This window comes from Vulpes lagopus, chromosome 13, assembly GCF_018345385.1.
Source record: "Vulpes lagopus strain Blue_001 chromosome 13, ASM1834538v1, whole genome shotgun sequence".
Lineage (NCBI taxonomy): Eukaryota > Metazoa > Chordata > Mammalia > Carnivora > Canidae > Vulpes > Vulpes lagopus.
In genome coordinates, this window is record NC_054836.1 from 51,914,704 (window position 1) to 51,930,493 (window position 15,790).

Below are 15,790 nucleotides of genomic sequence, written 5' to 3' on the forward strand. Positions count from 1 at the left end.
AGCTTAGAACCTTGGAAAAGAGATTGCAAGGAATGTTTTTCCCCCGTAAATCTTCAGTTGCCTGTATGTATATACTTTTAAATAGTGAGTTATTAAAGTGATCTATGTACATAGCTCAGTGGTGCTGCGAGGATGGTAAGGGAAAACACTCCTTGCTCTGTCCTTTTCCATTTCTCAGGGGACATTTCAGACTTGAGGTTTCTGCTAGTGCTTTGGCTTCAGACTTCTAAGTAATAGTCTTATGCTGTTTATTTATTAATTTACTGTGTTTAGGCGTCTGACAGCTTCCCATTTGATACATGAAGATTTCTGCCTTTTTACTTTTTTCTCATTCTCCAGTATTTTTGCATTAAATTGGCATCATTGCATTAGAGTGACCAAATTTCTATGTTCCTTCATGAACTAGTTTACTGTGTTTCCATTTCCATTCTCAACATTTGGTCTTGGTTTTACATACACATCACCACTGCTTCCAAAACAGCCCCAAATATGTAAAACTTAAAATTATTTTCAACTGGTCAAAGCTCAACCGCATACTTAGTTGTTTCAGTCTAAACTAATTGGTCTCATTCATGTATACAGCTGTTTCCTGAGACTTCATCCTGTGATTTGTTTTCCTCTCATGTTGGGAGTCCGCGTTTCCTGGACCCTCTGTCTTTGTTACTAGATAATTTGCTAAAGTGGAACACTTCCTTCAATAACTCCGGCGATGGGTACATGGGAGGTCAGTTACTTCTAAGAGTACTACATGTCTGAAAGGTAGCATGGCTTGGTATTTAAATTTTAGCTAGATCATCAAATTAAGAATTTCGAAGGCATTGCTCTATTCTAATTAAAGCATTGTGATGTGTAATTTTTATTCCTGATTTGGTTTTTTGTTAGGGGCTCTTTAGTGTTCTAAAATTCTGTGATACTGTGCTTTGGTGGCCCCCGGCAACCCGGAAAGTATTTGTAAGTTCTTAACCCTGCCCTGCACTGTCCTCCTCACTGCCCTCGCCAGAAAAACCCAACTGAATGCACACACGTTTTGTGTGTGAACCCCATGACCTACTAGAGCTGCTGGGTTGAGCCTCTGGCCTTACTTTTCATTCATTAATTTTTCTTTCTGGATTTCTAGAACACAGTTTTCCAATCTTCATGAAATTACCTTCCTGTATTTAGCTCCTTACCTGTTTCCTCGAATTCTAGAGCCTGCCAAGATTCTGCACCTCCCCCATCAGTGATGGGCCTCTGGAGGTCTGCTAAGGCAGATTAACAACCACTAGCTCTTCCGTATTCAGCACATTTGTTGAAATCTTGTTCAGCATGGTTTCTTTCAATTTTCATTCTTGTAGTATTGTAATTTTTATTCCTATTCTGCCTTTTTACTGGGGTTTTAGGAGGAAGAAGAGAGAAATGAGTTAATCTGCATATTAAATTTATAGATGAGTACATTTTTAAAATAAATTTATTTTTTATTGGTGTTCAATTTGCCAACATATAGAATAACACCCAGTGCTCATCCCATCAAGTGCCCCCCTCAGTGTCCATCACCCAGTCATCCCCACCCCCGCCCACCTCCCTTTCTATAGATGGGTACGTCTTCATGAAATTTATTTATGGGTGATTGCTCAACAAGGATTACTGGGGATTCAGTGTATAAAAATGTTTGAGTTTTCTTGAAAGTAGTAAAATGGTGTATGATAGGCCAGCTTATTCCTTGATTCTTTGTTATTCCTGCTGGTTTAAAGGAATTTTAAATGGTCCCTGCCTACTAAGTTCTTTATTTTGAGGCTCAAGCTTTAATTTTGGAGCATCCAGTGTTCCATGATTCAAGTCTTTAATGGCATTGACTGAATTTCCTGGGGGTTGAATCCAGATAAAATATTGAAATAAAAATTAAATACTTTTTTTTTTTTTTTTAAGATTTTATTTATTTATTCATGAGAGCAAGAGAGAGAGAGGAAAAGACACAGGCAGAGGGGGAAGCAGGCTCCATGCAAGGAGCCTGTCATGGGACTCGATCCCAGGACTCCAGGATCATGCCCTGGGCCGAAGGCAGATGCTCAACCGCTGAGCCACCCAGGGATCCCCAAAATTAAATACTTAAAAATGCCCCAGACTAAACAATTCAGGTGAGAATACCTATTTTCTTCTTGTGACTCTGAACTCTTCTTGATGTGGTCTTTCAGGTATGTAATAGATAAAATGAGGTATGTTATCTTGCTTTGTTGTTAAGTGGTTCTCCAGAACTGGAGACAATTGGTCATAAGCCATAAAAACTTTCATCCCTTTCACTAGCTTAAAATAATGGTTTTATTCAGATTTGTGGTGTAAGGATTGCTTAGGCTCCATCTTCTTTATCCCTGAAGGGGAAATGATACTTCACAGGCTTGTAAGGTTATAGGAGAGAGAAAAGCACAGTAAATGCTCAAAATGAGGCTATCCTATTTCTTCAAAGGTTCGATGGTTTAAGATAGATCAGATAATTGGAAGATTATGTCAAAAACAGGTTCATAACAGCAAACACATTCTCATTTTTCAAGGAATTTGGCATAGTTGTTTTTTTTTTTTTTTTAAGATTATTTATTCATGACAGACACAGGGAGAGAGAGCGAGAGAGGCAGAGACACAGGCAGAGGGAGAAGCAGGCTTCCTGCCGGGACTTGATCCCGAGTCTCTAGGATCACGCCCTGGGGCTGAAGGCGGCGCTAAACCGCCCAGGCTGCCCTTGGCATAGCTTTTTAATGTATAATATACCTCTGAGAAGACAGAGGTTACATTGTTTTCCTCCATGAACTGGCCTGCTGGTACAGATGAAGCTTAAGAAAATGGCATTCCTTTCCTCTAAAAATACAGTGAGGTCTCTACTGAATATAAATGTAGATTTATTTATTCATGAGAGACACGGAGAGACAGAGACACAGGCCGAGGGAGAGGCAGGCTCCCTCTGGGGATCCCGAGGTGGGACTCGATCCCAGGACCCCAGAATCATGCCCTGAGCCAAACGCAGATGCTCAACCCCTGAGCCACCCAGGCATCCCCTGAATATAAAAGTAAAGGGAGTTGGGTGAAGCAAACATTTTCTCATTGACGTGCAAAATGTTTCAAGGATGAATAACGTCCGTCTAGACGTAGCAAGGGAAGGAGGGACCAGACAGGACTGCACGTCCGCTGCCTACCTCGCCCTCAGTGTCCTGCTGGGGCAGTCGGTCCCTGTGGCCTGCAGATGGGACTGGGGATGGCAGGTCTCACTGTAGCTTCTTTTCGTGTACACCAGAGGGCAGAAGCTCCTTGGCATGTGTGTGAGGGAACCACGCAGGAGAAAGCCTGACGTTCCTGAGAAACGTGCATAAAAACTCAGAAGGAATCAAGCTTCTGGGTAGAAAGGGCCGTGGATGACATGCGCTCTCAGGCCATCCGACCTCCCACTCAGCGCTGTTTGGTAGCTGCTGGAAGCCCCAGGGGGGCTCTGACCCGCCACCACCCTGGTTTGTCACCACCCTATCCTGCCCTTGTTGGCTGCGGCCCTCTGGGCGGGCCGGGGTCCTGGGCGAGCTGGCCTCTGCGGGTCAGTGCCCGGGCGCCTAGGGTGGCGCAAGTGCTGGCAACGGGTCAGCTTCCACAGTCACAGCGGCCAAATAAGGACATTAACTTCGGCCCAGTAAGAACCTTCTCGGTTACCAGTTGAATCAAGGCAAAGTGGCTTCTTTTGAAAGCATAGTTTCAGTAATATCTTCACGAGAAACCTTAAGACATTTTGAAAAAAATTAGTTTTTGGAACCTGACGTTGCTTGGCTAGACGAACCCTAAATATAGACCAGCATCGTGCTGGGGTTCCGGGGCCTGCGGGAGCACCCGTGCGCTGAAGGAAGGCAAAGGACCACCGAGTTTGCAAAAAGTTTTATTACAGTTGCTTCTGAACAGGTTTTTTTTTTTTTCTTTTTTCCTGGTAATCTAGCAGGCAAAGCTCACACTTTTGTAAGTAATCTGCATGCTATTACTCTCCCCACACTGAATTATATGATTCTTGAGGCTGGGATGTTTTTCTGTTGCATGCGCTCTGTGCTTTTAACTTTTGATAGAAGTGATTTAGACTTGATTTAAAAAATTAATTCCTGAATGTGAAGAGGCACCGACTCTGAAATGGAATTAAGGAACAAATTACCATGACTCACTCAATAAAGCTCCCTATTAGCTTTGAATTAAGCCCTATTATAACAATTCTGATCCCGGGGCAAGCAGTACCCGTGTGCTATTTCTGTGCTTTGATTCCGAGCACCTATGGGAAAAAAAATAAAGAGCAAAGCAATTTTCCATAGACAACTATTTTGTCAGAATATTTATTTGTAGGTAGTGAAAGGATTCTCAAATGATAAGAATCAGCTGTGAGGGTTGATCTAAGCTGGAGGAAAACGGACTTACTTACATGTTGTGGGGCAAAGGTCTGAGAAAGGGCTCCATCGACTGGCCGCTGCTCTGGTCGGTCTTAATGGGATCTGCACAGCAGCGTGAGGGAGGAGGGCTGAGCTAGTGTGATGCAGAATTTAGTGACTGTGGCCTCTCCGGCCCGCTGGTTGCTGCCCTTATACGGAGAGATAGCAACAACTGGAAGTCAACAGCATGGGCCCCGGTTTCAGGGCCATGCGATCCTATATCCGCTTTCTCACAGGGTCATTGGCAAGCCCTTGGGGGCCACGAACCATAGCCAGCCAACTGCATTTTCCTTACTAGTTCCTTATTGTCCTCTTGCATGTTTAGTTAATTTAAAAATACATGAAAGTGGCATCCATTTATTTTTGTGACTTCACCCTGAAGAAGAAATTCACTTTCAGGGCACTTCCTAGCTTATTCTAAGTTCCTGCCTTAGTGCTTTGGGGTTTGATGTTGTGCTGAGTCACCTTTGTAGTCACTAGTAGCAAGGCTCATAATTTGGAGATTTAATCAGCTGCCCTGCTCTTAGGTTAGCTCACCGCGGCCAGGATTTTCTGGTTGGTCCTCCACTTTGTAAACGTCGATCGAGCTTCAGTATGAGATCTGAGCAATCGGAATTCCGTTCCTAAAGGGGAAGCTAAGGCCTAAGGACGTTATGTCAGAGATCCAAAAATGAACCACACGTCAGTCACCAGGCCCAAAATAGAAGCTGTGGCTGGAGTGATGATCCTGTGATGTGACACACACACAACCTTTAGCCCTCATAAAATATTAGTATTTGGGATAGTAAAGTATAAGAGATGATAAAATGCAAAACATTTCTAAAAGAATAGAGATCTGTGACCGGGGCTCAGCCATTCCGGTTTCATCTATGAGAGGATAAGATCGGATTGATCTCCAAGGCTCCTTTATTTTACATGCTGCTGCTGCTGCTGCTTTTTAAAGAAATGATCATGTCATTCCCTTAGGAATGCTCCATGAGGTATATTTGGAATTCAGTAATATCAATATCTAAGGTGCTTCAGTAGCAGCTGATCTAAGATACCCAGAGAATTCTATTTTTTTTTGTTAATTAAAATTTCAAGATAACTGAACCACCTTGTTTAGTTTTTAGCTTTGAGAAAACGTTTAATTAGACCATGACATTTTTTAAAATAAATATTTATTTATTTATGATAGTCACAGAGAGAGAGAGAGAGAGAGGCAGAGACATAGGCAGAGGGAGAAGCAGGCTCCATGCACTGGGAGCCCAACGTGGGACTCGATCCCGGGTCCCCAGGATTGCGCCCTGGGCCAAAGGCAGGCGCCAAACCGCTGCACCACCCAGGGATCCCAGACCATTACATTTTTAAAAAAGATTTATCTGTTCATTTCAGAGATAGAGAGAGCGAGCATGTGTGATGGGAGGAGCAGAGGGAGAGGGAGAGCATCCCAAGCAGACTCCCTGCTGAGCTTGGAGCTGGGACGTGGGGCTTGACCCCACAACCCTGAGATCATGAGCCGAGATCAAGAGGCAGGTGCAGCTGACTGAGCCACCTAACACCCCAGGCCATTTTGAACCCACTGTCTTCCTTAGGGCTTCGGGAGCATATTTTTTCCCAAGTACTAGTGGGTTTCAGGTATCACTGGGACATTCTTGGTTTTAATATTTTAGACTGCGATGTAGTCTACTTAGTAAACGGCTGATTCTTTTATCCGATCTTCTACAAGTGTTCACACCTTTCTTTTTTTCTGAATTTGGTTTCTCCTACTTTTCTTCATTCTGTAACTGCTATTAAAGGAGAATTTTTAAATGCTTATGGGAAGTAGCGTGTGGCTTTATATCAGCAGGCAAAGAATTTACGGACTTTACCAGAGTCCAGGTGGATAGCACATGGGGGTTTTTTACACTCAGTTTTATTTCTTTATTTCTCAGTGTATTTATTATTAACTCCTCAAATTCTTTTGGAAATGGTGAGCTTCAAATCTTGAATGAAATATTTTAGTTGCTCCGACTTCACAAAAGTCACTGGCTTATACGTTTGACATTGGGCATTTGAAGAATAGGATTGGTGCCCACCCTAAGGAGTTTGCAGGCAGTTGGGAAAGTCAAAGATGTGGCAATAAATGCTGGAAAACTGTAGAAGTGTTCTGATGGGAGAATGCACCGCATCGAGCAAAGGCACAAAGGAAAAGCAGGTTGATTCTTAGAGGACGTGAGGTTTGATGGGAGCCTTGAAAGACGGCTAGGGAGGGATGTGGAGAAGAAAGGAGGACACGGCGACCTCTGAAGCAAGAGGCCCGCTCGCAGCCCTGCAACTAACTGTACCATCTGGGCCTTTCACCAGCCGAGCTTCGATTTCCTCCCTCGTGGGAAGGAGGGGGACCAGACCAGAGCGTGTCTCTACTCCCTTTCACATCAAGGCCCTGAATCACCAGTAGACTCATTTTAGGCAGAGAGGTAACTGTGACAGAGACGGCTTTGACAGTAATTTGAATTTGTCTTCCTAGAGCCCTTTATTTCATGTACTTAAAAGGCCACAAGGTCTCTGTTGTCCTGGAGAGACCTCTTAAAATAGACCTTTGGAACCATTCAGGCTTTTCAGGGTTGCTTGAAGTTGTGCTTCAAGAAAATAGTACCTTAAATGTAAGCCTCACTTTTTTTTTTTTTTTAAAGATTTTATTTATTTGAGAGACAGAGAATGAGCAAGAGAGAGAGCACAAGCGGGGTGAGGGGCGGAGGGAGAAGCAGGCTCCCCATTCCGCAGGGAGCCTGATGCAGGGGTGAAACCCAGGAATCCGGGATCACTAAGGCAGACTTAACCCACTGACCCACTCAGGTGCCCTGTTAGCCTCACTTTTAAAATTCTGCATTATATAAGTGACCTCGATCTAAGGAAACTCAGGAGGAAGAGACCTCAGATGTCCCAGAGTCTAGCCTCCAACCCGCCGTATGGTTCCTGTCTGTAGCCCCTGAGCTTGCAAAGATTTTGTCTGGAGGACTGAGCCAGCATCTCCTGGCTAAAGGATACATTTAGGGTAGAGACTCTTTTGCCATTTTGAGGGAGAATATAACAATTGCAGTTTTGCACAGTCGATTGAGCGCCCAACTCCTGATTTCAGCTCAGGCCGTGATCTCAGGGTTGTGGGATCAAGCCCTGAGTCAGGCTCCTGTCAGTGTGGCGTCTGCTTGAGATTCTCTCTCTCCTCTCTCTGCCCCTCCCCCCTGCTATCTCTGTCTCAAAAAACCCCAAAAACAAACCACATAGAATCTTTGAAAGAAAATTGAAGTTTTGTTTTAAAGCCTCATGCAATTAAGATGGTTCATGGTGCTGTTCTCTTCCTCCCTCGGAATCTTTGGGCCACAGGCCGACTGGCTTAGTCTTATCTTTCTGTGCCTTTATACCTAGTTTTCTTGGGGGAAGAATTTGAGGCATCTCAGCAGAACATACACGCTGTCATAAAGAAAGCTGTGTAGGGCAGCCCGGGTGGCTCACTTAGTGCCACTTTCAGCCCAGGGCGTGATCCTGGAGACCCAGGATCGAGTCCCACGTCGGGCTCCCTGCATGGAGCCTGCTTCTCCCTCTGTGTGTGTCTCTGCCTCTCTCTCTCTGTCTGTGTGTCTCTCATGAATTAAAAAAAAAAAAAAAAGGCTATGTAAAAGCGAATTACAAAATGAAAAGCAGGCCCAGGGGAAGCAGGGAGAGCTGAGAAATCCGAGGAGGCGGGGAAGGGAGGATGTTCAGAGAAGTGAGACATCAAGGGCTCAGCTTGGGCCGCTCACTGGAGCTGAGCCGCCAAAAAGAACAGGCCCCAAGGGGTCCCCACAGGCTCTGGGCCCCTGGACGACCCAACTTTTCCGGGCCTTCAGCTGGGGGTAAGGCATGTGGCTGCGGCCTCCCGCAGCCTGTGACTCCTGTGACGTGGGGCTCCCGGGCCCAGCCTTCCACCTCATGGCAGGTTTTCTTCCAGGAACGATGACTCACTGCTCCCCGGATGCCGGCTCTCGGGGTTCGCCTGAGGGGAGGAAGCTGTACGTCGTGGACTCCATAAATGACCTACACAAGCTCAGCCTCTGTCCGGCCGGGTCACAGCCCCTGTTCCGTATGTGTGCCCTCCCAGCTTGCTGGCCCTCTGGCTTCCAGGCCACCTGCAGACGGTCGCTGCTGGTGTGGACCTGGGTTGGGGGGAGGATGGTGGGGGGACCGGGGTGCGGGGTAGGAACAGCTTAGGAGGGAAGTGCTAGTTATTATTAGGCAGTTTTTGGTTTTGTTCTCTTAGTCTTTGACAGGCTTATGGGCTTCCTTGGCCCCTAAGCAAGATTTGGGATCTGTCTTCAAGGGTGCTGAGAAGTCCTGGGGCGCTCTCCCCCGGCCAGGCGTGGGGGCTCCCAGAGGCTGCTCATCCCTCTCGGCTGCTGCCGGACCTCCCGGGGACCACAGCCAGGCCCCCCGGGTGCCCATTTCCCTGGACAGCTCTCGCTCATTCATAGCGGATTGCGGAGCAAATGCCGCACACGTTCATCCCGCTTTTACAAAGTCCTGAAAATGTTGTTGGGCTAAGAAGTCCCCTTCGTCTCCTACTTCCACGTTGCAAATGGCCCCAGTTAAAGGGTGAACACGGGAAGGGGAAAAGCAAAACTCTACTAAATACTAAGCCCCATTTTTCCAGCTTCAACTCTGACATTCAAACACAGGCCCTAATTTTCCACTGGCCGCCTGTTCCGTCCCCGCCCCAAATTCACATCTATTCTTCCCTTTCTAAATCCTCCCGGGGTCTCACTGTGTGCTTCATTTTGGTGTGTTCAGGTTCTCACTTGCTTTCACTGCCGCCAGTCTCATAGACAGGTACTGGGGGCCAGCTAGGGCCGTCGCTTCCATGAGGGAGCACGGTGGTGGCAGGGGCACGGGGGCTGTGCTCCGCAGCCCAGGACAAGGCCACCCACCGGGCTAGGCTGATGCTGCGGGAGAGGACACACGGGGCGGCAGCAGCCTGCGTTACCCTCAGTTTCTCGATGCCAGTTAATTTACCTAGGGTGTCACTGGGCACACAGGCCTCACGGCGTGATGGCCAGACGCAGGCATTTCAGGCTGCGGGGACCCCAGCTGTGTTCCGGGGTGCAGGCTGATTCCAGGGCACCGCATGGGAAGAACCCTGTTTGGGGAGCAGGGCCCTCCCAAGGAAGCTCTAAGGAGCCCGAATACCTTGGGCCGTTTTACTGTTTAAATGGACAGAGGCTCCCCTATGGCTCCTCCATAGCTTCCCCGATGGCTCCCCGATGGCTCCCCGATGGCTCCCTGATGGTTCCCCTGATGGCTCCCTGATGGCTCCCCAATGGCTCCCCGATGGTTCCCTGATGGCTCCCCCATGGTTCCCCCAGTGGCTCCCCTGATGGTTCCCCTGATGGCTCCCCAATGGCTCCCCGATGGCTCCCCCGGTGGCTCCCCTATCGCTCCCCCATGGCTCCCCCATGGCTCCCGGGATGGCTCCCTGGATGGATCCCCTGATGGCCCCTCGATGGCTCCCCGATGGCTCCCTGTGCAAGGAGCCCGCCAGGTGACACCTTCTACTCAGGAGATGGCCCCAGGCGGCTGTTTCCCTCCGGGGTCACTTCGGAGGAAGGGCGGAGGCCTCCAGGACTCTGACCCCTGATGGCACCTAGGGGACCCCCCCAAGCCCGCGCTCCCTCCTTCAGGGTTACCAGCACCTGGGACCACCGCAGGAGGCTGCGTAGCCCCTGCGTTTTGAACCCCGGCGGGGGGAGGCGACCCCAACCCCGGCCCGGCCTGTCCTGAAGCAGGTGGTCCCGGGCGGCTGCGCTCCGGCTCCGGCTCTCGTCACTGTCCCTCTGCTCCCTGACAGCCCCCCAGGAGGAGCTCCCGGACACCCGCGACCCGGGACACGGCGGTCGGGGCCTGCTCCTGATGGGGCTGGTGACGGTGCTGATCGCCAGCCTGGCGCTGGTCTCCTTCGTGATTTTTCTAACAGGTAAGGCCGCGCACCTGTTCTCATTGCCTGCGCGCTGCTGGCCGGGCCCTGGCTGTGTCCTGCGGCGGCGGGTGACGCGGGGCTGCCCGCTGGGGGGGGCAGGTCACAGGCACCGGGACACGCGGGCACCGGGACACACGGGCACGTCACGGTCACACCGGGCCACGCCCGCAGCGCCGCAGGTCCCCGGAGCCGTGGGCGAGCGCGTCCGGGCCTGACCGCCTGGGGGGGGGGGGGTGCAGGGTTCCCGGATCCCACCTCCGCCCCGCAGGGCAGGGCTGCTGGGGGCACGTGCGGCCGCAGCCCGGGGCGGTTTTCCCAGGTCCCGGGGATCACCTGCAGGGTCCCGGGTGCAGCGCGGGGGGATGAGCCCACTGGCTTCGCGGTCCACACCTGCGGCTCCGCGGGGGGACGAGCCCACTGGCTTCGCGGTCCACACCTGCGGCTCCGCGGGGGGACGAGCCCACTGGCTTCGCGGTCCACACCTGCGGCTCCGCGGGGGGACGAGCCCACTGGCTTCGCGGTCCACACCTGCGGCTCCGCGGGGGGACGAGCCCACTGGCTTCGCGGTCCACACCTGCGGCTCCGCGGGGGGACGAGCCCACTGGCTTCGCGGTCCACACCTGCGGCTCCGCGGGGGGACGAGCCCACTGGCTTCGCGGTCCACACCTGCGGCTCCGCGGGGGGACGAGCCCACTGGCTTCGCGGTCCACACCTGCGGCTCCGCGGGGGGACGAGCCCACTGGCTTCGCGGTCCACACCTGCGGCTCCGCGGGGGGACGAGCCCACTGGCTTCCCGGTCCACACCTGCGGCTCCGCGGGGGGACGAGCCCACTGGCTTCGCGGTCCACACCTGCGGCTCCGCGGGGGGACGAGCCCACTGGCTTCGCGGTCCACACCTGCGGCTCCGCGGCGGGGCCCCCAGCGTGACCCGGGCTGGCGCACACGCCCTCGGCCGCCGACCCCTCGGGCCCCTGCACTGGCCTCCGCCCCTGCAGCCGCGGCCCCGCGAGCCCCTCCGGGTCCGCATCCCTGGGGCGCAGCGTGGGCGGGAGTGTCGCCCCCTCCTTCCCCAGGCCCGGTAGCCCCGAAACTCTTAAGCGGGGCGCGGAGCCTGGTCTGGGGAACGCCCGCAATCTAGACTCACTCAGGATTAATCCTGCGGTAGTGGCGGTGATGGGGGTGATGGGGGGGGACAGGCGGGCAGAGGGCGTGACCTTCTTTAAAAAAGAGAGAGAGAGAGAGAGAGAGCGAGCATGAGCGGAGGGGGGTGTAGGGCAGAGGGAGGGGAGGAGCAGCCTCCGCAGGGCGCAGGGGCTTGCGCGGGGCTCGACCCCAGGACCCCAGGACCCCAGGACCCCAGGATCACGCCTTGAGCTGAGGGCAATCGCTTAACCCACTGAGCCCCCGGGCGCCCCAGGTGCGACTGTTCTAGAGCTTCAGACCCCTTTTCTTCCCCAAGGCCCTCCTTCCAGCTGGAAGGTCTTTACGCAGCTGGGGGCAAGGACGTCCCGGGTTGGGGCTCCCGGGGCCCGCCCCGCCCTCTGGCACTTAGAAGCCGCAGTGGCAACCCTCCTCCCGCTAAGGGCGCCCTTGCATGTGCAGCTGCATGTGGCTTGTTCCTGAACCTTCGGGGCCAGAAAGGTCCCATGGGGAGTGCTCTTCTGAAATGTTATACCAGCAAAAATGCTCCACAGACCATTCTGTTCACTGAGTTCCACTACTGGGAAACGTTGGGAATGCCCCCCCGACAGGAGAGCCCCCCCAAAAGAACTCCTCTCTTCTGCGGGATCATAGGTAGGATAAGGATGATGACAAATGCTAGATTTTGGGTGCTCACTGTTGCACACACTGTGCTAAGCACGTGATGTCTGTTTGCTCACACTCTCTCGACTCTGTGGTGTAGGATCTACGATTATTCCGGTTTTACAGATGCTGAGGCTTCGATTCATGACGGTGCCCGAGGTCCACAGCTACTAAGTCCCCAAAGACACTCCTGCCTGACCTCACAGAGCATGCACCTTAGCACCGTCATTATAAATAGGATTTATTTTATATTTGCTGCTGGTGTTTTATATTGAGGGTAAAGTTATATTAGGAAACAGGAAGACATGAATAGAGAAGAATGTCTTTATGGGGCGGTTGCTCTGTGCCAGACACATAAGTACATTATCTTAAATCTTTACCTCTTGGGCAGCCACGGTGGCTTAGGGGTTTAGCGCCGCCTGCACCCCGGGGTGTGTTCCTGGAGACCCTGGATCGAGTCCCACATTGGGCTCCCTGCATGGAGCCTGCTTCTCCCTCTGCCTGGGTCTCTGCCTCTCTCTCTCTCTCTGCATCTCTATGAATAAATAAATAAAATCTTAAAAAAAAAATCTTTACCTCTTAAGATAGTATTTAATGTTTCTATTTCACCGAAGCGAGCCTAAGGCCCAGAGAGCCTACCCCTCCGTGTTTACCGTGCAAATCAGAGCAGCCCTGAGATCCAAGCCCTCATCTGTCCGGCTCCAGAGCTCCCCTGGCCTCAGGTGCTTAAGGTGAAGCAATAAACGAAGGACCTCGTGTGGTTTTCAGACAAAACTTAACCTAAGACCAGAGTCGGCACAGGCATCTGGAAGTGGCCTTGGCCTGTGCTCATCTTTAACATGGAAATCTTTTTGCTCTCATTGGGATTTAGTGCAGATTTGTAGCCTTTTCACTGAAGTGAAAGAACCTGTATTCTTTATAACTCTGGGCTTTTTACATGAGAGAGAGAGACAACTTCTTTTATACTGACTACTTTCTTATCAGAGCATGGGGCCTTATGTTTTTGTCATAATCTCTGTCCTATAAAGAAGTAATAGACAGCAAGGGTGGATGACTATGGAGGCCTCAGGTCACGGTTTCTAGTGGCCAAGCCGTGTATTCTAGAGACTACTTAGGGGCATGGGATGTTACCAAGTGTTGCCTGAAGAGAAAGAGGATTCTCTTGTCAAAAGCATTTGAGAATTGCTGAGTCAGATAATGCTCAAAGTTTTTTTTTTTTTTTTTTAATATTGTAATTTTTTTTTTTACTTCTGAGTTTCCAAGAGACAAGTCAGTATATAATTTTTCTCTGAAATTTTTGCACATGCAACTTTTTTTTGGGGGGGTGTTTTAATTTGGAATTAAATTAAAATTTAAGTGGAATCCACTTAAGCCAACATGGCTGCTGCTTCCTTCTCTGACTAATGTTCTAGAAGGTTCCCAAGAGGGGAAAGGATATCATATGTTAGGAATTTACTTCAGTTTCACATTTTTTTCCCAGAGGCAAGTGGTATTTCCGCCTTGCTCTGCAGCAAGTCTCAATTAAGATCCTTCCTTCATGTCTTGGGCCATCCTTTATCCAGCATAAGTTTTCAGACGTGAGGAAGAAGCAGCTTCTGAGCAATAGTTTGTCCCGAGCCTGGAAGGGGAAGCGCTGATGTTTAGTTTACCTTCCCACATTAGTTTATCCACTAAGCTTCATGGCACGTTACCAATATCATTAGCTCCTGAAAGATACCTTGGAAGAAACTTGCCTAAAATGGAAATCAAGAAGCTCAAATATTAAGTGTGGATTTTGTGCTGCGTTTTCTGGAAATTTTAACTCTGATAAGCAGACCTCGGGGCGTTCTGTTCCATAGCTGACTGTGTTGCCAGGAGTTCTGTTTATTTTGAAAATATTGTCTCTGCTCTTAGGATGGTCCGAGGGGAGTTATTACATATTCATTTATGGGCTGGTAATTCATAGCCAGCAGAGCCTATGTCAAAATAGGCTGAAACCCAGAAAACCTCATTTCCCGATGAGGAGCCAAAATCCTTTTGAGATGAAGTCTCTAAAAAAGACAATGTAACAGCCCCTTCTCTGACATGCTCATAATGAGGCACGCTGGAGGTTTCCTCTGGTTGCTCACAGTGATGTTTCTCAGCCAAAATGTGTGCAGAGCTTCCAAAGGTAGTCTAAGCTGGCTCCAATAAATTGGAAAAATAATCCATTTGGTAGAGAACTGTAGTCTTCAGCAGTTTCTCTCCCGGGCTTCTGGGCTGCGTGGGATTATCGGAGCAGGGGACTTGCCAAGAGGGCCTTTCAGCATTCAGCTGAGCACCAACACAAGGCACTAACGAGTCCCGATGGAACAGTCTGGAAACCAATGTAACACAGTCTGTTTTCTATTTTGAAGTTCAGACTGGAAACAAGATGGATGATGTGTCAAGAAGACTAACAGCCGAGGGAAAGGACATAGACGAGCTTAAGAAAATCAACAGCATGATTGTAAAGCTACTCAATCAACTGGACGCTGAGCAAAACTAAAGAACTGAGCATCTAAGAGCCGCTGCTAACACCTGAGCTTTGCACTTTTTCTGGGTGTGCGTGGGGTTCTGACCTGGGCACGTGCATTTCTGCAGGACACCAAAACATCTGGTCCGTGACCCCCGCCCTGGGGCCAACTTTCTGCTCTAGGGAGGGGAGCAGCTCCTAGGCAAAGGGGCTGGGGACAGCAGCCTTTAGAAAAGGGCTCGTTTTCTGGAAGGGTCCTCCCGCCCCTTTGGGGTTAGGGGTGGCTGGCGTGGCGGGGAACCAGCAGCGAGCAAGAGAATTCGCCTCTGTACCTACAACTTCTCTTACAAGAGGAGCTTTGTCAGCAGAGTAAGTTCACTGGGCCGGGGAGGTCCGTGGCACCCCGTGCAGCTTTATGACTTCCTGGGGGCGCCTCATGAAGTCAGCGAATGATTTGTAGTCAAGAGAACCAGGTGATAATTCTTTGCAATAAAAGATGTTCTGCTCAGGTGATTAAACTTTGACTCTTATTTCCCCAGGGGCAGGGGATGGCTGGACATCAGAGCTAGTGGCCTTCTGGTATTTGCTAGTAGTATTTCTATGTGTATGGGGGGAGGGGGTGGGGGGTGGTGAAAAGCGAGAGCCTAATTTATTCAACCAATGTTTATTGAGCTCTTCCTTTGTGCAAACCATCTACTTTTCTTTTTTTTAATAATAAATTTTTTATTGGTGTTCAATTTGCCAACATACAGAATAACACCCAATGCTCATCCCGTCAAGTGCCCCCCTCAGTGCCCGCCAGCCAGTCACCCCCACCCTCCGCCCTCCTCCCCTTCCACCACCCCTAGTTCGTTTCCCACAGTTAGGAGTCTTTATGTTCTGTCTCCCTTTCTGATATTTCCTACCCATTTCTTCTCCCTTCCCCTCTATTCCCTTTCACTATTATTTATATTCCCCAAATGAATGAGACCATATAATGTTTGTCCTTCTCTGATTAACTCATTTCACTCAGCATAATATCCTCCAGTTCCATCCACGTCGAAGCAAATGGTGGGTATTTGTCATTTCTAATGGCTGAGGAATATTCCATTGTATACATAGGCCACATCTTCTTTATTCATTCATCTGTCA

At 50.1% G+C, this 15,790-nt stretch overlaps 1 protein-coding gene and 1 long non-coding RNA gene across 8 annotated transcripts; one reads left to right on the forward strand and one right to left on the reverse strand.

Moving 5' to 3' along the window:
* Positions 1 to 2,933: 2,933 nt before the first annotated feature.
* LSMEM1 (leucine rich single-pass membrane protein 1) lies at positions 2,934 to 15,167 on the forward strand. Of its 7 annotated transcripts, none has more exons than XM_041728206.1 (5): positions 2,934 to 3,960; positions 8,365 to 8,561; positions 10,255 to 10,380; positions 12,801 to 12,917; positions 13,667 to 15,167. In XM_041728206.1, exons 2-5 carry the CDS (start codon positions 8,446 to 8,448, stop codon positions 13,821 to 13,823), a joined length of 516 nt encoding a protein of 171 aa, XP_041584140.1. In that variant the 5' UTR covers positions 2,934 to 3,960; positions 8,365 to 8,445; the 3' UTR covers positions 13,824 to 15,167. The 7 variants fall into 7 exon arrangements, 5 of the variants coding, with proteins under 5 accessions (XP_041584140.1, XP_041584141.1, XP_041584137.1 ...); XR_005983610.1 differs by lacking the exon at positions 2,934 to 3,960 and adding an exon at positions 8,110 to 8,269 and having other exon boundaries at positions 8,365 to 8,496; XR_005983611.1 differs by lacking the exon at positions 2,934 to 3,960 and adding an exon at positions 8,110 to 8,269 and having other exon boundaries at positions 8,365 to 8,496; positions 14,567 to 14,692.
* Positions 3,871 to 4,663, reverse strand: LOC121475070. Its single transcript, XR_005983613.1, has 3 exons — positions 4,409 to 4,663; positions 4,158 to 4,261; positions 3,871 to 4,097 (listed from the first exon to the last, which is right to left on the reverse strand). It is a non-coding gene; the product is annotated as an uncharacterized LOC121475070 (long non-coding RNA).
* Positions 15,168 to 15,790: the final 623 nt, after the last annotated feature.

Excerpts from the sequence above, each read along its gene's own strand:
- LSMEM1 (XM_041728203.1), top strand. The coding sequence starts at position 8,131 with ATGTTCAGAGAAGTGAGACATCAAGGGCTCAGCTTGGGCCGCTCACTG. Across the intron at positions 8,270-8,364 it reads TTCCGGGCCTTCAGCTGGGG|GAACGATGACTCACTGCTCC; the intron begins GTAAGGCATGTG and ends GTTTTCTTCCAG. Across the intron at positions 10,381-12,312 it reads CTTCGTGATTTTTCTAACAG|ATGCTGAGGCTTCGATTCAT; the intron begins GTAAGGCCGCGC and ends CCGGTTTTACAG.